Raw genomic sequence first — 23,384 nt, forward strand, 5'->3', positions numbered from 1 at the left:
TCTTCTTTTTAGAAGTAAGAGAATAAGAGATTTCACCTTTTGTTGGAACGACTCTCAACCTTCATTACTGTAATAAACCTTCACGTAAGCATTAGGTGCCAAAACTATTTAAAGGACAGAGCACAAACACATCAGGTTCAGAGAGTGAGCTGCGAGCTGCCTGTCAGACAGTAAAGCAGATGAAGTTGTTGCCGTCAGTGTTAAAGTCTCCATGTGAGACGTGATGGTCAGTAAATGTTTGTCTTTGTAAAGAAAAGCAGCACCGTGAGTGGAAATTAGTGTGCACCTCGGTGCTGTGTTCCCATCATTTCCAACCTGAGCTGAAGCAGATAAAAAACCTCATGTGACACGGGCCTGAGTGCCAATTAAACACTTTCACATAGCACTCGAAATCCAAACGTGTTGGGGTGTTGGAGTCGTTAGGCGAGGCGGTGTTCTTCTCCGACATCAGTCGTCAAGAGGTAGAGAGGGACGCACCGACAAATGAGAGCAGCCTGGAGCTGGTTTGCAGGGTTGGCAGTACATGAGAGGAACGCCGCGGTCCAGAAGGAGCACAGGTAAAGGTGGCTGCTGGGCTGAAGCGCTGAAGTCAGTCTGTAGGCAGGATCAATGACTTGAGTTTGATTCAGGCAGCCATGGGTTGCCAGTTCAGATCAGGGAGTGGTGGAGGGACATGTGACCTTTTTTGTTGTGCTGCGTGCTCTGGACCATCTGTAGGGATTTCACTGTTCTGGGAGATCTGCTAGAAACCCGACTTTCCCATTTCAGATATAACAGATAGCAGGATGGGGTTTTTGTTGAACAATGCCAATTAAAGTCGAAACAAATCAAAAATGAGATCATCAGCCAATAAAATAATAGTTTAACCTGTGAAACTATTAAGTTGTTGTGATAGAGACTGATGGCTGGTATCCAGCTTTGTTTTTTACAGGTCTTTGTGTAACTCTGACATTTTACAGGAGCCAGTGTTTCATGTTTGCCATTGCAAGCCAGAAAAATCACAAATGACTGGAAACACTGCTGTGGAGGGAAAATAAGATGCTGGCAACACACTGGGTGTGTATCTGCTGCTAGGCAAAATGAGTGTTTCCACACAAGAAACGGGCTGATTAATACAAAATGCTTTTACAGAATGCTTTGACATTCGTTGAGGCGAGGCAACATTTTCAAGTCTTACATATTCGTATCAGAAAGGCAGGGAGAAAGTACAAAAGTGAGTCTGAATAATCAATAAGTGGCTGTTACAGTGAGTCACCTGTGGTGTCAGAGCCACTCGAGACCTCAGCTTAATCAGACTAATGATCCCGTTAGGCTAAAAATACCCAATGAATGAGAACAAAACACATTAAGCCACACTGGATGGGACATGGCGTGGGTCATGGCTGCCCTCAGAAGACCCCAATCACGGCCAGGATTAAACATCACACATGTGCCCCGAGACCAGATCAAAGCCACCGCAGAAGCCCCGAAACAGAGACGTTTTGGGCGAAGATGGACAGGAAACGCACACTTCTGCATGCTGAAACGCTTCCTCTGTGTAACTAAACTGTTTGTTCAAAGTAAAAACAAATTCCAAGCAGCTCTCCAAAAAATAAAGCTCTCTGTGTCTACACAGGTTGTTTTGTTCTCACAGCGGCATGCTAAAGGGATGCTGTCTGTTGCTAAGATACAAATGTGTCATAACCAGCGCTCCTCCCGTCCACGCCTGTGATGTCACGCCGCTGGTGGTGATGTACTGAGAATACCAGCATGTTCATGCGCTGACCTCATCGTTCATCTGCGGTGAAAAGGCTTGTTTGGTCTGGCTGAGATACTTTTACTCACTCGCTCATTGTCGATGGATTCATTCACTCCTGTGTTTACAGATAAAATGAACAATGCGGCTCCATCAAGGGGCTGTTTCCAGAGGAGACGGTGAGATAAACTCACTGGTTTGACAGATAAACAGGGATTAGATTTAACAGGCAGCGCAGAACAAACATAACATCAGAAATATGACTTCATATAATATGTTATAAAGGAGCTGTAAATTCTATAAAAGGAATCGAGAGATGCGTTTTTACCTCCTTTGTCTTAGTTGATCAGATCCAAGTTATGAACTTATGAAGCATCGTTTCCTCGAAGCAGCAAGCACAAAAGGTTCATCTACCGTTAGACTGATAAGAATAATAAACTGATGTTTATACAGCGTTTTCATGACGTCATTCAGTAGCAGAACGTTCCCTAAAGGTTTGGGGAACTCCGGCATTCTCTCAGTCGTGTTGTGCTCCTTACACAAAGTTCCTAATTGGTTGTATTTTGGTATTTCTGACTGCAAAAGTAAGAAAATGCTCCATGAAAGGTGTCGGGTTTCAGAGTCAGACCAACGCAGTCATAATTGAAGCAGTCTCATTAAATACGTACCTTTTTTAGGGCTTAAATCACAAGTGTTAGCAGTTCTATTCAGGTTCAGATACTTAATTAATCCCAAAAACGAGTTAATCTTGAACAATTTAATCCATCATCACGGAGAGAGAGAGAATAAGAAGAGCAGAATACCAAGGAACAGTCAAACATGAATAACTTGCTGGTAACAGTGCACAGGTCAGTGGGATGCAACAGACCAGTATGATGCATCCTGATCATTTAGCTTCACTAAAAGTTCTCCATGTTAGCACATTTTATCAGCAGCTTTTGGGCATAAATGAAAGGCCGTGGTCAGGTTTACACATTATTCTCTCTGCTTTGTGGATTACTCTCTTCTACACGAGAGAATAAAGCTCATTTAGCTGGACGATGTTGTTAAAAACACTTTGTGTCTGTCACATGACCCGTTGAACCAGGACACAAATGAAAAAGTTTAAAGAGGCTCCGTAAAAGTCTGATAACAGTCTCCGATAAAAGGTTCTCACAGAGACCAAAACGGTTTAATTTCCTCGGCGAGTGAATATCTGATTTTCCACTAGTTACCATTTCGGTTACCAGTCACACACTGAAACAAAGTACTGAAATATTTGTACAGTTTGGAGTTTCACTGACTCCATATGTAGATTGAAAGGCACAAAACTGTTTGAGATCTAAAATAATTATTCTTGATGCCGTTGTCTTGTCCGCGAGTTTATGATTCTGTTATATTGAGATAATACAGCTTCTCTTTGCATGATAACAAGTTAAATCAAATCATTTTTACGTTTAAGTAATCAGCCTTTTGCCTCCTTGAGATCGTGACAGTTAGCACAAGAAAATGTGGTTTGATTTCTTGAGATGAAAAAGAGATGACGGGAAGCTTGAAATTTAGTTGTTCCAGTGTTAAAACTCAGTTTCATCGCTCATCATCGGCACCAGTTAAGATAATGACGTAATTAACCCGTTATCGTGATAAAACGAGCTTTCCTATCGTGAGCTAATGAAAAAACTGTGATCTAGATATAACAGTCCTGTCAAAAATGTACTTTTTGGGAATAGAGGAACCAAAAACTCATTTTTTTAAAATACCCGTGTTCACGTGTACTTATCGTTAGATTAAGGAAGTAAGGCAGAATTCACAGGGATGCAGTCCTTTAACTCGACCATGGGCGGTCCAAACGGTGGCAACAAGTTGAGACATGTTTCATTTCAGGCATTTTGATTGGCTGAAGTGGGCGCTGTCTTTTGAAAAGTTGAACTATTCCAAACTTTCCATCACGAGTTACCCTCGCAAAGCAGTGAACCCAGAATTCAATACGCCAACACAAGACGTATCCTCCAGTAAAGTGCACGAGCACCAAGAGTTCTGAAGGGTGAATTGGGCTTTATTGGCACACCACTTGGTAAATCCATGTAGGGAAGAACTATGATCAGGATGTTGTTGTCAGAGTACCTGACAAGGTGGCTGCCTTCCTGATAGGCTGCAATCTGTACATAAAATAAAAGCAGGAGGGAAAGGACAGGGCCCTAAGGAGAGCTAATGCTTGATGTGATGACAATATTTGAACTAAATCAACTGAAACTGATGCATTTAAGCACAGAATCAGAATTGGGTCCTAAAATCATGACATAATTGAACACCGTCGACATTATTAAATGTTTTTAAAAAGGAAGGCAGACGGAAACGTTAGAGGAACGTTAACAAAGGCTGTTCAAAGCGATGCTATCTTGATTTACAAAATCTTCCACGGCAAAGCACCTCCTCCATTACAAGAATTAGTGAAAAAAGACTCAAACAGATCAACAAGAGCTGGCTCTAGAGGTGACTGTGTGGTTCCTTTCAGAAAGAGTGTCTTTAGTCAAACCACATTTTCTGTTCGTGCTTCTCACACTTGGAATTCAACACCACACACAATACGTGAACTCCCGACTCTTTTACCAAACATCTTAAAGCTATTGGAGGAACAGCACTGTTGCCACAATCCTGCCTAAAATGTGTTTTATGATCCACTAAACTCTTCATTGTTCTTGCTTTTCTTTTTTCTTTTCTGTCCTATTGTGTTTTCTCTCTGTAATTATTCCCTCTTTTCACACTGGCCATGAAGGCTAACTATTCTAATTGTTGTTACTGTTGTTTTATTGATTTTACTATCCTATGTTGTTGACATCAATCTGCCGAAGGGACTAAAGATGGAAATTAGCCATTGGCTATAATCTTGCATATTTACATGTATATGTTCATTAATATGTACTGTCCCGGCTTTAAATAAACTCAAACTCAAACTCAAGGCTGTCACATGATAGAATACAACCATCGAACATTACAAGAACCAAAATGAGCAACTGAAAATGTACCAGTTTCTGCAGCCAAGTAAATAAATAAGTAGAAACAGATAATGTTGGGAGCTAAAATGCATCTCTTCAGGCACTTTGTGTCTACACTTTCTGTGCGAATGCCTCCCAAGAGGGCTGCACAAACTATACCAACACGATGAACCTGGTACCGACCCACACCTCAGTCACTCTTCCACAGCCATCAGCCTGCAGGAGGGCGGCTCACACTTTACTGCACACACTCATTAAGTCTAATTACATGTCCTCTCTGCTGTTTTGGTGGAAAACTGCCCCAATAGTGATGAAGAGCAGACTGCAAACAGTAATCATACAGAGATGTGTCAACTTGAGCTGAACACTGATCAGAACCCCCCTCTGCAGAATGGGCTTTGCTTCCTGTTCTATTCAAATGTGAGATTTCCATCAAAATGTCAGTGATCTTTTCCACATCCTTCCGTTTTTAAACCGCAGTTTGAATGCACTTTTGGCTCTCTGCAGCTCCTCTGCGCCTTTTTTAAAATCAAGCAAAACATCATCCTGGAGTTAAATTTCCACGAATGTGCATCACAGAAGGAACAAAACGTCGGAACTGACTCACCTCAGTAAATGACGAGCAACTTCTAAACCGTTTTCCACTTGACAGTTTCTGTAATTACTACGCACAGTAAAGAGGAAGAAAAGAAAGCTCAGAGGCACTTTTTCTACAAAGGAGAAAAAACTGGAGTTGACATCTTTAGGGTGAGGTTGGGTATCCAGGGAGGCGCAACAGTGTGCGAGCGTAAATCATCCTCAGAGCCCGGACTGCGCTGTCCGCAGAGCGCAACGGAGGGAAAAAGCTCCGCCAAGTTACCAGCGTCAGCCTCACACCGGAAGTGCATAAAGTTTTCTTCACAAATAAAAGCCGCAATTCAGGTAGAAGAAAAAGCGCTTCCGTTTCAGGTTAAGTCTGTGAGCAGGTGCTGGAGATATTTAATGTCTTGTTTTTGTCAGCTTAATTCTATTCTATATCAGATTTCAGGCTGCAACACATAAAAAAAAAAAGTTTAGATCCAGTAGATCCAGCACCTTCTTCTTCCTCAGCCGTGCCTTTGAAACGTGTGCAGAATGTGCTTTTACACGGTCTGCTTGAACAATGCACGGAGGTCCCTGGAACAGATGTGGTCCTGATGTGGGCACATGTTGCTGTAAAATCTCAGTGAGCTTTTCTGCATTAATGCTGCCATCACAGAAGTGGAAATGAGCTTTGCTCATTGGGGCCCTGATCCAAGCCCATCCCATCCCAGAGCCTGGCTGCAGGGACTGGGTGCTGACAGCAGGCTGGATGCTCCTTTGGCTCTTTGCTCCATTTCTTCCAACAAAGATCTGGAACACTGATGGCTCTGACCACAGCACATGTTTCCACCGTGTGACGCTCCGTCCCAGACGCCTCCGAGCCCAGAGAAGTGGACGCTCTGTCCCGGACGCCTCCGAGCCCAGAGAAGTGGACGCTCCGTCCCGGACGCCTCTGAGCCCAGAGAAGTGGACGCTCCGTCCCAGACGCCTCCGAGCCCAGAGAAGTGGACGCTCCGTCCCAGACGCCTCCGAGCCCAGAGAAGTGGACGCTCCGTCCCAGACGCCTCCGAGCCCAGAGAAGGGGACGCCGCCTCTGGACCAGGTTAACATCAGGCTTCTTCTCTGCACAGTAAAGTCTGTGAATGGAACTCTGGATCGTAGTGCTGGACAAAGGTTCCCCACAGTAGTCCCTTGTCCGTGTGCTTCTATCAGCTGTTGATGAATGAGGGTTCTTGATGTATCGCCGTCTGAGGGGTCAAAGGTCACGGGGTCCAGCTAAAGAAAGCCTGATTTATAGTCGTCCGGGAAAGGCCACGGAGAGCCCTCTCCGTCGTCGGAGACGCTCTCTGTCGCTTGCGTGCGTCGGCCAAAATTCCTATCTGTCGAGGAGACAGAGGCTGTGTTCGAAACCGCCTACTACTCCTACTACTCCTACTACTCCTACTAACTTTAACTTTTTTTAAGTTCCCGGATGCATACTAGATTCTCTGAAATGTTGGGTATGCATCATGAGGTTACTACTCATACTCAAACTACCCAAGATGCAACATAACGTGACGTCGCCGATCGTCATTTCCTGTCAAAACGGCAGTTTCAAGCTAGCTACAACGAGGGTAGGTTCACTTCCTGTTTTCAAAACAAAAGCACCAATTGTATCGTAATGGCTTTCCCTATGATAAAAGGCAACGGGTATTTTATTTTGTGAAAATAACCGGAAGTGCGTTGCTCACTGCGGCTAGCTTTAGTAGCGCCGAATTCGTGGGAACAGAATTGTAAATAGCCGGTATTTTGTCAGGTTTTCAACACGTTGGGGATCTAAACGACTACTTTCTCATCTGAAAATGTTTCAAATGTTGCTAAAGTTTACAGAGTTTAGAGCTTAAGCAAAATTAAGTAATTTTTAATTTTTAACTTTTGTCGTAAAGTGGGTGTTACTGACGTCATCGTCGTGCTACTACCACAGACAGCCCACAGACCCACTTTACGACAAAAATTCAAAATTACAGTAACCCGGATTTTTTTAAGTAAGCGACGCACCTCCACGTTATCAGTGCTAGTGTACAGTAATTAATAAATTATAAACAGCATAGTTTGTGCCTGTATAAACTTGCCCATAGGAAAATGTTTCATGGCCGAATATCTCAAGAGAGCAGCCAGACGCCTCTCGAATATCTTCGGAACAGGTCCAAATGACCAACAACAAGCAGGGGTGAGTAGAACATCATGTTATAATGTGAAATCAAGGGCCCAATGTCAAAAAAACGGTCTTGTCCTTTAACTTGGGAAAAAGTGTGTAAACGACCTGCGTAAATGATGAATGCCACCCGGGCACGTGCACGAGGATAGTAGATTTAAAAATTATACCATATGAGGCTACGCTTGCTCTCTCCTGTTTTTGAGTCATGAAAACGGCCTCAAGGCGCAAAAAGAACAACTTTAGGGGCTCTGAGGTTGAAGTTCTGCTTTCAGAGATCCAGAAAGGAAAATCTGTCATTTTTAGCAGTGTCAGCAGTGGAATTATGGGACCTGCTAAAGCGAAGAAATGGGAAGCAATTACGAGCAGGGGCGTGGCTACGGGGGTGGGGGGGGCACTGCCCCCCTTAGAAATGCCCTGTCCATCCAAAGAAAACTGGCCAGAAAAAAGGCCACGATTTATTATCTCTGTTTGTGTCTTGTATTGATAGAATAAATACAGGTGGTGATTTTAAAAAAGCATATTTCTGCAAAGTTTATAGCTTTATTTATTTTTTTGTTATCATGTCCACCCCCCTCCGTAACCTTAACCCCTTGCTGCTGAAAAAAAAGGCGATTTTCACATTTTCGGATGTTTTTCTTGTATATAATGATCTGAAATGTAGACTTAATGAAGGTAATAAAAAGCTGGAGTTGGCTGGATGTCTTGCCCCAAGTATCTACTTGAATTTAAACCCTCAATGGAGAATGTGGAGCATGTTAAACAAAAGCTATTGCATCCTAAAGTCCTGGTCTAAAAACCTCTCCAAAATAGGACATATTTGCAACATGGCGAAGGGGTTAAGGGGCAGAACAATCGTCAAAACTGCTTTCCAGTTGGTTCGTTTGAATAGGGGGCGTGTCTGTCAGTCCTCCTCCATTCAAATAGCACAACGCTGTGCGGGAGTTTCCTTTAAGCCCATACAGTGTGCATGTGACGGCAGCTTGAGCTTTCGTCAATCAAATTTAAATACCTGACAACTTCGATTCATGTTCCTATTTCGTTCTTCTCTGTCATCTCTTCACAAAGTAGTGGTAGTAGTTTGTGTTGAGTTGAGCTTGTTTGTTTCATTTACTTGTTGATTTGTTCTAGCTCTCCTGTAGTAATCATGTTGTATACCTTTGATTTTATTGATAGCTTGCTGTTGGTTGCATGCATCATACAAGTTCTATATTTCTTTACAAAAAAAATAAAAAAATAATAAAAAAATTCTACAGTTATCAAAATTGACAGTCATGATTTATGCTAGTGTGACCATATTTTCTTTACCGAATTGAATTATTATTATTATTATTATGCTTGAAGTTGTCGTAGTTTTTTTTTTCCACCGATTTTTTTCAGGTATTGTTTTCTGCCCACCCAGATGAGCTAACTGCCCACCCACACATGCCGTTCTGGTCACACCTCTGATTACGAGTGCTGTTAATTCCGTGTCACCTGTAGTTCGTAATGTCACTGAAATAAAGAAGAAATGGTTTAATATGAAATTTTTTTTTTTTAAAAACGTCTCGCCCTGGGCAGGCGCTCGATGACGGCAGCTAAAGCCGTGCAATCAGTTGTTGCCTCATCATGATGGCACTTTGGTGGGGGGTCCATGAGGGGGGTCTTCTGGCACCACACCTTCTGGTCTGCCTGGTTCAGGTGGAGACCCTCGTTCATGGCAATACAGTATTGTGCAAATCTGGCATCCCTTCTCTGGGCTATAGAGCAGTTTGCCCCCCGCTGTATGGAGAAACACCCACCTGGCCTTCAGTTCAGTGCGCGCCACAGCAGCACGGGTGCTTTAATGCGCATATGTGTGCATTGCTCCGATTATGTTTGGCAGTCCAGCCACGGCATGAAAGTCCCTCTTAATTTGCACTTGTAGGACAGCGGTGTGTGGGGATGTGATGTACCATGGGTGATAAACTATGAGAGCTTTGATGACCAAGGGGAGCACACGACTCGCAGAGGACTGGGACACCCCCGATCTGTCTCCAATCTCCCTCAAAATTGGCCAAAAATCCAAGGGTGGTGAGGACCTGGATGTGTGGTGGAATTGGGTTTGATCGGCGTGTTTCTCTCTGGAGTTGTGGCTCTGGCGAGCTGCATATTTGCAGCAGCAGTCCTTGCCAATCTAAATCGCGATGTCAGCCATTCGTCTCCACAAGGAGGGGGCCGTACTTCTGTTTCTGTAGGGACACATGGCCACCCCAGAGCAGCACAGACAGTATTTGTCAGTGTTTCCATAATTGTAAATGTTGAACATAAATGGTAGAACTGAGGATTATTTTGTGAAGCCTGTCAGCCATTTACATAATTTTTTTTTTTTTGTAAACTTACTAACACTTGCAACAAACGTACAATTCCACCTTTTGGCCATTTTCAATATTACAACCACTATTTTTTCACATTAGAATTTTGCTCCTTGTACCTGAGAGTTGAGCGATTCCTGAGTAAGTCTAGATATAAAACCTCTAAATCCTTGTTAGCCAGTGTGAGCTTGTGTGGAGTTCACTCTTATTGGTCTTATTTTGAGAGAATATCGTGCCTCAGATAAGAGTATTTTTTTAAATGTGTTGGGTGGTAAACGCTGGTATCAGCATCATCTTTGAACAGATTTTCATTTTAAACACAACGCTGCATTTGTTCTGTCAAAGAATCAAACATCTTAGAAAATAAAATCATATTGATACACAGCTTAAATCTGAATTTACTCTGGAAGTACTTCAATGCTGATTATGCTTACGCACTCTTCTCATTGAACTAAAATGTTGAATGTACTCTATTTTATTATATTAAAACGTACACCTGATTTACTTCCTGTAAAAGAAATGTTGTGTTTTAAATGTTCAATACATTTTAAAATAAAATTAAGAAGAGCGGGCAGTTTGCTGCAGTTTGCTGCTGTTAAGGAGCATCTCCGACAGAGAAGAGCGACAGAGCTACATCATAACTGCACCACCAGATCTAACCGCAAGAGGGAGCCATAAGAACACATATAGAGTTCCTCACTGTGGGCAGCTGTGAGGTCAACATGCAAAACACGCGAAAGGAGAAAACAAGCTGGCTTCATCTTCTCCACAAACTAGATGTCAATGAAGAGTAAAAACTGTAACATTTAAACGTAAGATGTTTAAATTTGTGTGTATTAAACATTTTCAGTGGGATGCAGACAAACAAAAAGCCTGTTAAAATAAAAAGTAAACAGTAAAATAGGTTATTTTCATTTATGCTCTTTTGGCATTTCAAAGAGCTTCATCTTTTAGCATTTAAGATAACAGAAATGACAAGAATTAAAATCAAACTTCAGCAAACTGTAAATATAAAAATAAAGAGCTCACAATATGATATCTGAATAAAGACAAAAACTCAGTGCAGTTTGTGGGCGCTCACGTCATGACCTGAACATAAAACCAAAAAAACAATCCAGTGTCAGTGAGAGAATGGATGGAAGAATGGAAAAGAATACAATAAGGTGCTTGAGTTTCAGACTCAGACAGCAAAGCAAGAACCTAAAGAAATCTCACAGGGACGTCTGACTGCAACACAGTGAACTGTTCCCTGTTTTGAGTCGTTAAAAATACACAATACTTAATAATAAATGTCAATATCGTTTCGGAATTTACAAAGTCAAAAATAAAAATCAGTATGAATGACAGATAAATAATTAAAAACATACATATTTCTTCTTCTCCAAAATAAACAGCAGAAATAAATACGTAGTTTTGATAGAGACCACAACCTAAAATGATGATAAGAGCAGATTTCTGTCCTGGCTGAGAGTTCATGAATAATTGTGTTTTCACTTATGTGGCCTCCAATGTAAACACACCACAGTGCAAAATGACTCATTACATCAGAGTCTGCATTCATATCTAAATCAAACGTCCTGTGTCCTGACCGCTGACACATAAATCAGTTTGGACCGGTGGAGCAGTGTGCACCGACCCAAACAACGAGCACTCTGTACCTTTTAATCCCAGATGGATGGATTCAGGAGAACTTCTATGATTCAGTGATTCCAAAATGCTCACAATTATTGTGAGATTATTGTGCTGTATTAGTGCAAACACACAGTTACCTGATGGCGAGGAAGACTTCTGCCACAGGTGTGGTACACACCGTGCACGTAATACTCATGACACCAACTCAATCATCGCCACAGCCAGTGTGGAACATAAAATCTGTGAATAAAGTTGGCACCAGAGTAAAAGGAAGGTGCAGCCCCGTCGGTTAATTGCACCGCTTTACTTCAGTGAAACTTTAGGCTGATAAGTGCAGTCATACTCAAAAACATCTGCTTTCTCACTCCCTGAATAACACACCCAGCTGTGAATGTGCTTTCATTCAATGTTCAGCAGAAAATCTCTTATTTTATCTTATCTTATTCTTCTGCCCTATTGTTAAACTCAGAAATGGAAAAGAAATAAAATTCAAACGGGGGGGGGGGGGGGGGGGGGGTGTTCCTCTCATGGCTGCTCAGCAGTTTGTGGCAGAAGCTGCGTTATGCAGCTGTGTTTCACCTCTGCAGACGCTGATGGACGCTGGTTTCTTCTTCACTGCCCAGCAGCACAGATCACATTAGGTGGATGAGAAATTCAGCCTCTTCTCCTTCTGACTGAGCTTCTGGGCTTCACTCACTGACACTTTGTTCCTCCACAACCTGAAAGCACAGAGGAGGAAAACTGGACATTTTCAACACTAAAGGAGTAAATAGAAAAAACAGGACACATAAACAGAGAAGGTGACAACAGATGAAAGAACAGGTGTGACTGAGAGCTTTTCTGAGCACGCTCACCTGATGACTTCCGGAGCCGGGCAGGACCGTAACGCTCTAACAAGGGCCTCCACTCCTATCACGCTCACACTGTTGCTCTCCAGACTACAAGAGATAAACACAGGCAGACTTAATAACTCTGAACGTGGCACATAAAGTTAGAGTAAAGCATATTTGGAGGTTTACATGGAAACACCTAAAATATGCTAAAAGACAGAACTATGTTGGATTACCCACGATGCATTAAGGCAGAATAACTGAGGCTCTTTCCCTAAATGAATCACATCTGAGCAGCTTGGTTCGGTCAAAACAATTTCATCTTACTTCAACCCTAAACATTAACCTTGTAGGGGTTTCGTGCATGTGGGCTTTATCGGACTCACTCTATGCGGGTCATCTTGTGGCAGAAAGGCAGAACTCCGGCCAGTTCGAGCGCCACATCGTCACCACAGTTATTCCATCCCAGACTAGAACCAGAAGAAGAGAGTTGATGAAAGAATGAATGAGGGCTTTAACACTGTGCTGATATCAGGGTAGAAAAAATCTCAGTGTATCACGATCAGCGCATGATGTCTGACTTGTGCCTACAGTTACAGCAGGTTAACGTCTTAATCTGTTCAAACCGATGATACCATTTAAAACGTCACATGATTAAGAACAGCAAAGGTTTTTAAATACACAAAAATAATAAATAAACTTTACCTACATGTGCTACCGCATCGGTTTATTGGCTTTAATGACTTTATGCTCATTTTTCAATCTTACCCCACATCCCGTAGGAGGGGACAATGAGCCAGACTGGCAGCGACGGCACTCAGCTCAGAAGTCCCAACAGAGGTCAGACTGATGGTACAAAAGAAATAATCGGAACATCTAGTCACACAACAGAACTGTGATTCTCAAAGGCATCAGAGTGACAGGACTTACTTAATCCTGCTGAGGTTCTTCAAGCTCATTACTGCTTTGGACAGACTTACTGACCCCTCATTCCCAATACGGTTTTCTGAAATACTACATAAGAAACATTTCCTTAAGAAGAAAAACACCTCGGATTAACTCGAGTTAAAGGCGTAAATTCAGTGTGTGCAACTTACTCTAAGACAGTAAGGTGTGTTAGCGATGGGAGAACAAGGGCCATCCTGGCTGCAGTAAGGTCACCGAGACTGTTACTGGACAGACTGCAGAACAGAAACAAACATCTTAACTCTGTTCTGCTCTTCCACAAATACACTGAAACAACTCCACAAATCAAACATGAAAAGAGAATAAGATCATAAAGAGGCTTATGATGAGTGCTGAATGGATCTATATGTTAAAGAATTAGGCTTCTTAACTGTATGATTAAGAGTCATTTCACAAATTAGAAAAACGGATGAAAAAACTTTTTTTCTGTTTAGCAAAGTTCAGTTGCTTCACGTCTCTTCAGGCTTTTGTACTGACGACATTTGTTTTTTAGGAGGTCGCAAGATGCATGTTAGTTTGGAATTTGGAGCACAAATAAAACAGGAGGATGTAGCAGGGAAAGACACCAAGCTAACCTACACCTGCACAATGGAGGCAGCAATGAAGGCCTTGATGTTTCTGATACAGACAACTGAGCCAAAGTAAATCACATCATTGCAGCGTTAAACTGTACAAAGACACAAAGCTGAAGGTTGAGGAAGCCTTGGCTCAAACATTTTCATTGTTAAAGAGGAAAAAATGGACATCGTTGATGAAGTAACAGCATATTTATTAGAGGAAAGTAGTGAATGTAATAATTTATAATGAATTTGGACATTTTTTAATTATTAAAAACCTGAATTGCCAAAGATTTTTCAGCATTTGTGCCATTTTTTACACTAAGAGTTCTGAACTAATTTGGAACTAAAGTGATACAGAATCAAATCATGACCTAAGAGATGGGAAATTAAATTGTATGATAGCTATTGACAGCCTTACTAAATGTGGACTAAGCCACACACACCAGTAGCTCACACGTCAGCCAGAGTGTTGCACTGGTGTTGTCATGATTAATGGCAGAGCTGCAGGTGGAAGAGGACCCAAACGCAGGACGGGTGATTGAAAAGGAACAACGCTTTATTACTACTAATGAAAGGTGTTCCGAAATAAAAGCTCTAACTAACAGAACAAAGAAGACTGACGATCCGGCACTGAACAAAGGAAATCATGGAGGAAATATGCTGAGGGGAGTGATAACAAAACAAGGATCAGGCGTGGAAGTGAAACTGAAAACCAGGTGTAGAAAACTGCAGTAAAGCTAACGGAAAATAAAAAATAAAACAGGAAACACGAACAAAAGGAATAAAAGTCCCCATGACAGGTGTTCCATAAATAACATGCAGAAATGAGACCTAAAAATGTTCTTACTGGAGCTCCTGCAGGTGGCGACAGCTCCTCAAAGCATCAAGCAGCTTCTCTCCTGACTGGTCACTGATGAGATTCTTTGGGAGACTGGAGGACACACAAGAGAAATGTAGGTAAGTTAAGTTGTTCTGACACCACAAACAGATGTCAGCCATAAGTTTTCTTTTTTTTTCTTTTTTTTTAGCTTTAGAAGACACAAGAGTTCATAAATCGTTTGAATGCTAACATCACATTGTTCTAATAATATGCAGCTTGATTGGAATTCAGATTATTTATCTGACATCAAACTTTTCTGTGCGTGCACGTATTGATTCAGGATGGGCTCCAAAAAAATACTCATGAGGGAGAGTGACAACGACAGATCCAGGAAGACAAAGGTCACATTCTCTGGTGTTTCAGTTTGTTCTGCCCATGAGTGGCTGGTGAGAAACCAGATTCAACACAAGACAGTGAACCATCCAAATTAAGATGGGATCTGACTATAAAACAAAGAAAAATATATAATTAAGAACAGAGCTCTGAGGCTTGTAATATCAATATAGTGTTGTTTTTAATTTGCACTGACAGAACACAGAAAAAAGACGTAGCATAACTAGACGACATGTAATGGATACAAATCTTTAGCAACAATGCCACACACTGAGCCAAGAGACCTTCTGTTGTTGTCAGTCCAACCTAGTGAGGGAAGACCCCGCTGCCCAGAGGGAACAGATGGTCTCTTTGAACAGCTGGTGTCTTTAAAGAGGAGGATGGAAGTCCAACAAAATGGCCAAGACTGAGTTACACTTACACCACATGAGTTTGACCACACAGCATGTTTATAATCTTTAGGTACAGCTTAACAATACTCTTGAGTTGGGTTGAGATACCAAAGCAGTAGATCATTGTAATGATGAATTTGTTTGTAGTGGCGGATCCATCAATAAAACACCCCATTAACAAAGTAAAACTTAGATAATATTAACCTTTTGATCAACTGACGTTTCCTACAGCAGAACAAGTACTGCTGTTTTTGTGCATAATTATGGATTAATTAGTATTTATATGATGAAACAAACTAAAGTTAACAACTCACAGCATATTATGTATATTAAACTGGAATAAATCAAATCCGAACATTCACAACGAGGGCATTGTGATGGTGTTACCTGATCTTCCTGAGCTCCTTCCATATAGGAAGGACTCTGGTCAGCTGTTCTATGCCTTTATCAGCCATCCTCCAGCACCCCAACCTGAGAAAGACACATCCAACCCTGCTGAGGTCAACTTCTTTCTAAGATAACATCACATTTGTTACATTTGTGAATGTGCAGCACACACTTTGTAGGTGTAAAATAACTCACTCTAACTCTTGTGTTTGAGTGATTGCCTCCATGCCAGCCAGGAGATCCAGCACACAGTCAGCTTCTGCTTTTACAATCTCATTCAGCCTTTCACACACAAACACACACATGAAACCTTATGGTTAAACCAGGCAATCTTTTTTGAAGTGGTTTTACGAGGTGTAAATGTGTTTCATCTATACTGGGGATGACTGTAGTTATGTTGAATGAAGAGCCATCTCGGATGATTAAGATTTATATCTATTTAAATCTGAAATGCATTTCTGGATTGTATTAAACAAATCTGACATTTGCTGGCTATGTTCTGAGCTCTCCCTTTGTGCTTTACACCTTCACACTATGAATAAGATGGAATGAAGAATCATAAATTCTCCCCACCCCCAAGGGAAGAGGCGGGATTGTGGAATTAGACCCTGATAAATTACTATTAAGTTATCTGGAGCTGATGACATGCTGGTATTACAAGCTGCAGCAACAGTAGCTGCAATGTGAGCAGCATCTTTGGCAGCAAAGGAGGGAACAATTGCATTACGTCATGCATAGCCTGAATTATTAGTGTGGTGCAGATATGAGCGAGTAAAGTGTGCCAGTGTGGCCGCTGCGGATGAAGCAAAGATGTCTGCCAGGAACAGGCTCCATGTCGTCTTAGAAAATGGTTGTGGAAACCATAAACCGACTTTAAACTGCCATGCAGAACTGGACTGTGGAGTTAAACCACAAAACAACCCTGGAGAAGAGCTGAGGCTCCTCAGGGATAAGATGACAATGAAGTGGACTGATTTTCACCCAGGTACACCCAGCAGATTAATCAGTTTAGTGATCACTTTAAAGTGGGACGTTTTACAAACTTACACCAGACAGCTGGGATTAAAGAATAAAAGAATAGACCACTTTTACTGGTGAACACGCCGAGAACTGGTGCAGCATTGTCAGCGGTAACAGCCACTAATAAGAAGCCTGCTTCCTTATTTACTGCAACTTATTTCAAAACTAAAAGCGAGGACAGGTTTTTATATTAAAACTGTTCTATTCTGATTTCAGATGCAATGTTCTTGGTTCAGTTTTTACAAACTTAGTTCTGTCCATTAAGATGGATAATTTGTTCTGGTGGAAAGACAGAGAACATGAATTATTATTTAACAATTTTGGAAACTTAATTTCATAGCTATTATAAATCAACTATTGTGCCAAACTAATGCCAAATGCAATGTCTCAAAAACCAAGATGCTGATTATTTTATCGCTAAACTTAATTAACAATAAAGAATTGGGTTAATAGTCTGGAAACAAATGTTTTTACACATAACAGGCTGTTTCTTACTTGAGGCTTCGTACAGAGGTGATGTTTCTCAGCGCTTGTGCCAAACACATTTGGCTTTTCTCATTCAGCTGCACAGAGTCAAGACTTGGGGATAACACAGAAACACAAACACAAATGAATACACAGAGATCATAAACATGCATTCATTAACCGTTCATAGGCTTGCACATGCATGTCTTACCAAAGATCTTCCAAACTGACGCACCGACTCAGTGCAGCGATGAGCTGCAGCCCTCCAGCTTCTGACCATACACAATGGGACAGACTAAAGTGGAAGATTTAAATGGATTCATTCATATACTGAACCAGCATATTTAAAATGTTTTACACAATCTAATAAGTACGTTCAAATTATTAACATTATTCTTTAGGACAATAGCAACTATAGCTACTTAGACAGTAAAACAGTTCACTTAGATAAACCATTCTGTACACTAACTAAAAGCTTACTTCAGTGATCGAAGGCGGGGCAAGAATGTGGACATACTCTGAGCCGCTGTGTCACTAATCACATGACCTGACAGACTGGGAAAGATAGTAGGAAACACTCATTCCACAAATTAAGATAACATCTGAACAACAACTAAATTAATTAAAGATTAAACAATAAGTCAATCAAATACATTGTCAAAATACACATCATTATGACATCTGAACTGCTTAACAATTATGCTACATTTACACTGTCAGTTAAATGTTACCCAATTCCGATTTTTTGCTCTCATGTGACACAGATCGGATATGTTTTTTGACCATGTAAATAGGACAAGGACGCATGCATTCGGATATTTTGAGATCGGATACAGGCCTCCTTCATATGTGGAAATTTATCAGATACGAATCGGATATGTGACAATGCGACCGCCGTGTAAACAGGCAGATCGGATGTTCAGTGGAATCGCCCGACGAAATGTGGTGTCTTGGTAGGAGAAGAATGGGGACAAACTCTCGCACAGCATATCAAAAGTTTGTCGGCTCATTCTAAAATTGCTGACCCACTGCTCTTCATCAAAGCCCGCCACAACATTCTCCCACCAGTCCTGGGATCGGTCACGCACCCAGACACTCCTCTGAACAGCTGAGGAGGCAATAATTGCAGTGTGTGCACAGGATGCGATAATGGCCCTTTTCCTCCTTCTCTGCCTTAAAATCCTGCCAATGTTGGGCGAACTTCTCATGAACGTCTAGCACCACACCTATGTCAACGTCGTCCATTTGCCTCAGCAGTTTGGTAAACACTTAAGTAGGCATGCGCGATGTTTCAGGTGATAGGCAAGTGTAATCGCGTTAATCAGATATGAGTCACATTATTAAAGTACACGTTAAAAAAAAAAATCGGATTTAGGCAAAAAATCAGATCTGGGCATCAAGACTTGCAGTGTAAATGAAGCCTTAATGCTCTGATCTCCCAGGTCCCTGAACAACTCATGGTGCACTAATGATAAAGAATGAGACAACAGAACAAGTTTGTGTTTGTTTCTTACTTTAAGCACTGAATGGATGCAGACTGCAGGAGGGTCTGTGAGATCTCCTCAGCAACAGAAACGGTACTCTCTTTGATTCCAACCCTGCAGAGGGCAAAACAAGGTGCTTATCATGCAAGAACCTTTAAAAACATGCTGGTTAAAGAGTTACGTGTGAAAATGTTCACCTGAGAGAGGTGAGATTTGGCAAGCTGGGCAGAAGGGAACAGAGAAACTCAGCTCCTTCCATATCTAGTCTGTTGTGGGAAAACCTTTAACAAGTTGGAACAAAAATGAACTTTAATTATTCCTTGAATGTTGTGGTGTTCATATTATGTTTATGCCTAAAATAGAAAGTACTAACTCCAGTTTTGCCAACAGAGGACATTTTTGGATGATGCTCCCCATAGATACGAGCTGGTACCCGACAACAGCGCAGTCCACAAGGCTGAGGAGAAGACAGATCACTGTTGAACACTATCCTCATAAAAACAACCTTTGTGTAAGATGACATTTATTTTCTGTCTTTGAGGCAAACAAAGGCTAAAGGAGCCCATGACATTTAAAAATGAAAAAGTACCCTATATTTGTTGCCATTGATTGAGGTGGAAGTGCAGATACAACACTGGAGAAAAGCAAACAAACGAAAAGCATCATCAGAGTGTTTCCTTTTGCACAGAGCACGGCTGTGAACATCTTCCAGTTTCATTTGAAAAAGAAGAACAGAGTCTGCTGAATCAAAAAGTCCTAACCTGCGTGAGGTCAGCTCAGTGGTTTTCACCAATGACAGGTGCAATATTCCGTGGTGAACCCTAAAAGAATCACATTGACAGTGTGAACATACCTGCTGTATATGATGATTTGGGGCATTCAGTTGGAGTTTTTATGCATCACCTGATAGTTTGAATGTTGCTGTTCAGCTCCAGACAGCGACACAATAAGCGCACAGCTTCCTCAGCACTGATCCAGCACTCCTCCACGCTGATGCAAAAAAGCAAAGTGCAACACATTATTTTAATAGTGTTATACATCCGTTCAACATTAGTCTGTTTAATAGTTTGTTTAACAGACTGAAATGTAAAGTAGACTGAAACGTTTTCTATAAAAATCTGGAGTATATCTGCTTCATAACTCACCTGACAGTGTAGCCCCTTTGACTGCTCTTTAACTCTTTGACAAAGTCTTCAATCCACTCCGACTGCAGCAAATTGTTCTTCAACCTGAACCAATCACAATAAAAAAACACTGAACAACTTCACACACTCAGGCTATAGAGCCAGGACCCGAATCAGTGGATTTACCTCTGTTACTGAAAGCTCATTAAAAAAATAGTATTTCTAAGCATTACATATGTATTCATTTATTCACTGAACACTGGGAAACTGCAATTACATCATTTCCTGCATTTCACCCTAAGAAACGAATAAATCGAATGAATGTGAGGATGTTCTTACTGCAGTTTGGTCAGACTGGGACAGCTGGACACAAGCTCTGCTAATCTGACCAGATGATCAGGCTTCAAATTGCTTTCTCTGACACTGTAAGAAAAAAAAACAACAGATTACTAAAGGCTGAACAGCATAATTGTTCATTCTGATGTGCACTGAAACCTTTTTATCGTAACACCACACTGCACAGTAGCAGACTCTCTGATGCCAGAAAAGGATATGAAACTGCTCTGACATGTAGCTGCATGAAAATCCCCACGGGTACAGAGGGATCTGGGGAATGCTTATGCTTGCTTATGAGGAAGAGCTTTATCACTTCCTGTTTGCTTCAGTGATATTGATAGTGTGATAGTGTGATATATGAAATCAGTAACATCAGCAGCTTTTTACCATTTAAAAAACGTTGCCAGAATCAAAGGAATAGTGTCTAAACCAGACTTAGAGAGACTTATCCATGCGTTTGTCTCCAGCAGGTTAGACTGCTGTAACGGCCTGCTCACTGGGCTCTAAACGGGCTGTAAGACAGCTGCAGTACATCCAGAACGCTGCTGCTCGAGTCCTGACTAGAACCAGGAAATACCACCATATTAGTCCAGTGCTCAGGTCTCTGCACTGGCTTCCTGTCGCTCAGAGAATAGACTTTAAAACAGCTCTGCTTGTGTACAAGTGTCTTCATGGTCAAGCGCCAAAGTACATCTCTGACATGTTAAAGCCATATGAACCAACTCGGGCTCTGAGAACCTCAGGGAGGGGTCTCCTGCTGGTGCCCAGAGTCAGGACTAAACTAGGTGAGGCTGCGTTTCAGTTTTATGCTCCTAACATCTGGAACAGTCTTCCAGAAGATGTGAGACAGGCCTCAACTCTGACAATGTTTAAATCCAGGCTGAAAACAGTTCTGTTTAGCTGTGCATATGACACCTGAAAGTATTTTATCTGCACTCTTCACTTCTAAATTAATTAATTAATGATTATTTTTTATGTTTTTTGTGGAAGGATTTTATTGCCTTCTTGTGATTTTATGTAGCTGTAAAGCACTTTGAATTGCCGTGTGTACGAATTGTGCTCTATAAATAAAATTGCCTTGCCTATTGCTGAAAGTCCTGTTGTGGTTGAGCTTTCTTAACGTACAAAAAAAAAAAAAAAAGCTTCAGTCTTTGCTGATATTTAGTGAAAACCGGAGCGTGTGACATCTTCATCAGATGCAGCTTGTTTATGTCTCCACTCAAACAGAACACATAACTTAAATTTCTTTACAACCTCCCTTTGACTTCAAAGAGAAAACTAAATAAAATGTATTGTTGTCAAAGGTCTAATTCTTAACGTCATCTGTCCATAGAACGTGACAAAATGACTACGGCTTGTTTGGTATGTCCTCCACATACTTTAATTGTCTATGCTTGTGATGAGGGTTTAGACATCTGCACATGCCTCAATTTTTTAGTTGTTTTAGTTAATGACATTAAAACAACAGTGATTGAAAACTGCATAGAAGTTCTAATATTTAGTTAATCTTAGTAGATCTTAGTTATAGTGATGGGATTTTTGATGAAATAGGTCACATGGTAAGGAAACACACAACACTGTGCTCAGCACATCAAAGAGACACAGCGGTATTGTGGTAACAGTAAATTCTTACCTCAGACTTTTTTCACAATCTCCACTTTGTCTGAACCAGATGAGACACTTTTTGTTTTCTCCCAAACTACCAGCAAACACACCATGGACAAAAATAGACAGAAATGGACATGTCATTCATTCAAAAAGCCATTGATTGTCCATCTGTGTTGACTGTTGCTTGATGAACACTGTAGCACCGAGACACACCTGACTTCCACATCAGAAACATTAGTGCAGGTATACAGTGTGCTGGCCACATCCAATATGCCCTGTTGGGTCAGTCTGTTGTTACTGAGACTAAGATTAAAAAGAAAAAAATATTTATTGTCACAGGTACAACTACAGTACATCACAGTTGATCTCAGTATAATTTTTACTTTTCATCTACAACTTAAGATGCAACTGAAAGAAGTGCATCAGTATCCATGTAGCTTACTTGAGATAAGTGCTGATTTTCAGCCTTGGTAGAAAATCCACCAGCACCTTCACTCGTTCATCTTCCAGTTGGTTATCTGATAAACTGCAGTCAAAAGGAAGACAAGCAACGCATCAGTTCAGAACATGAAAGCACATATTTATGCATGTGCACATCGGTTTGTAATGTTATGAGAAAGAATACGTGTTTTTGTGCGTGTGTGTCTCATACTCAAGATAAGACAGTTGCTGGCCCTGCTGCAGGATATCAAGGAGTCTCTTCATTAAAGCAAAGTTTTGAAAGCAAAAATGTGTTAACCTGTGTGCACAGATAGAGAAAAACATATTACTTATTCAGCTGATTAGTTACCAGTTGTGGTTCAGAGTTACTTTCAAACTTCTTCCTTCCTCTTTACCTCCCCTACTGCAGCCGTAGTTCATTTTAAATAATTGTCATACAAACCACATGGCAGCTGGATTAAAACAGAAACTAAAATAAGAAAAAGTCTGAAGCTGTTTAGCCTGAGACAGTCTTAGAAGGGAACACACTTCGTGTTTTTAAGACATATCAGCAGACTGATTATATAAGATGTCGTGATAACAGACCTGCAGCTCACTTGCTGTGCTGTCACTCCATTGAAACTGATGAAGGATTCACTCTGTGGACTAAAGGGAGAGTTCAAAGCAGCATTTAACTAAAAAGTCATCAATGACAGATGTAAATATAAATAAACATGCAAGATTCGAAGAAATACTATCGTGATCTATCTGTTAGTTATACCACTAGCTGTGGTTGACTGAAACGAAAAGCTAAAACTTTTAAAGATGAGTGCAGTACCTCAGCTCCACTGATGTGACTCTCTGGTTGTCAATCAAACAGCTGATCAGTATCAGTGCATCGCTTGTGGATGTGATGCTATTGCTGACACTGAGGATAAAGAGAAGGGACGATTCATTTACACAAATAAAGCAGGTGTTGATAAAATCTTTTCAGTTATCCTAAAAACCTTGATGTAGTTTTATCAGTTAAGATTCATACAACATTGCAACTGCTTTCAACAAAAATGGTAATTGCCAGATAAAATAACTTTATGAAGGAAAAGGCTGGAAATTTTCAACCTGTGTCCTATTTTCACCTGTATTTAGGTG

General features: G+C 41.1%; 2 protein-coding genes across 5 annotated transcripts in view; both read right to left on the reverse strand.

Annotated features, from left to right (window-relative positions):
* The window catches only part of cpne2 (copine II), a 62,963-nt gene extending 57,417 nt beyond the window's left edge, over positions 1 to 5,546 (reverse strand). Inside the window, exon 1 of the mRNA XM_075470701.1 lies at positions 5,318 to 5,546. The gene's annotated coding sequence lies outside the window, so the exon portion shown is untranslated. The remainder of the gene's footprint in view (positions 1 to 5,317) is intronic.
* A 6,392-nt stretch (positions 5,547 to 11,938) lies between these two features.
* nlrc5 (NLR family, CARD domain containing 5) overlaps positions 11,939 to 23,384 on the reverse strand; it is a 32,613-nt gene continuing 21,167 nt past the window's right edge. For 3 of the 4 annotated variants that reach the window (XM_075470693.1, XM_075470692.1, XM_075470690.1), the window contains 26 exons: positions 23,074 to 23,163; positions 22,842 to 22,901; positions 22,468 to 22,554; positions 22,258 to 22,341; positions 22,029 to 22,118; positions 21,841 to 21,906; positions 20,211 to 20,294; positions 19,893 to 19,976; positions 19,651 to 19,737; positions 19,509 to 19,568; positions 19,337 to 19,381; positions 19,121 to 19,204; positions 18,945 to 19,028; positions 18,778 to 18,861; positions 17,744 to 17,818; positions 17,475 to 17,558; positions 17,294 to 17,377; positions 15,974 to 16,060; positions 15,779 to 15,862; positions 14,634 to 14,717; positions 13,358 to 13,441; positions 13,191 to 13,274; positions 13,029 to 13,106; positions 12,647 to 12,730; positions 12,285 to 12,368; positions 11,939 to 12,149 (listed from right to left, as the gene is read on the reverse strand). In XM_075470693.1, the coding sequence (XP_075326808.1) occupies positions 12,068 to 12,149; positions 12,285 to 12,368; positions 12,647 to 12,730; positions 13,029 to 13,106; positions 13,191 to 13,274; positions 13,358 to 13,441; positions 14,634 to 14,717; positions 15,779 to 15,862; positions 15,974 to 16,060; positions 17,294 to 17,377; positions 17,475 to 17,558; positions 17,744 to 17,818; positions 18,778 to 18,861; positions 18,945 to 19,028; positions 19,121 to 19,204; positions 19,337 to 19,381; positions 19,509 to 19,568; positions 19,651 to 19,737; positions 19,893 to 19,976; positions 20,211 to 20,294; positions 21,841 to 21,906; positions 22,029 to 22,118; positions 22,258 to 22,341; positions 22,468 to 22,554; positions 22,842 to 22,901; positions 23,074 to 23,163 (2,083 nt within the window). In that variant the 3' untranslated portion in view covers positions 11,939 to 12,067. The remainder of the gene's footprint in view (positions 12,150 to 12,284; positions 12,369 to 12,646; positions 12,731 to 13,028; positions 13,107 to 13,190; positions 13,275 to 13,357; positions 13,442 to 14,633; positions 14,718 to 15,778; positions 15,863 to 15,973; positions 16,061 to 17,293; positions 17,378 to 17,474; positions 17,559 to 17,743; positions 17,819 to 18,777; positions 18,862 to 18,944; positions 19,029 to 19,120; positions 19,205 to 19,336; positions 19,382 to 19,508; positions 19,569 to 19,650; positions 19,738 to 19,892; positions 19,977 to 20,210; positions 20,295 to 21,840; positions 21,907 to 22,028; positions 22,119 to 22,257; positions 22,342 to 22,467; positions 22,555 to 22,841; positions 22,902 to 23,073; positions 23,164 to 23,384) is intronic. The other variant, XM_075470691.1, reaches the window with a different exon arrangement.

This window comes from Odontesthes bonariensis, chromosome 7, assembly GCF_027942865.1.
Source record: "Odontesthes bonariensis isolate fOdoBon6 chromosome 7, fOdoBon6.hap1, whole genome shotgun sequence".
Lineage (NCBI taxonomy): Eukaryota > Metazoa > Chordata > Actinopteri > Atheriniformes > Atherinopsidae > Odontesthes > Odontesthes bonariensis.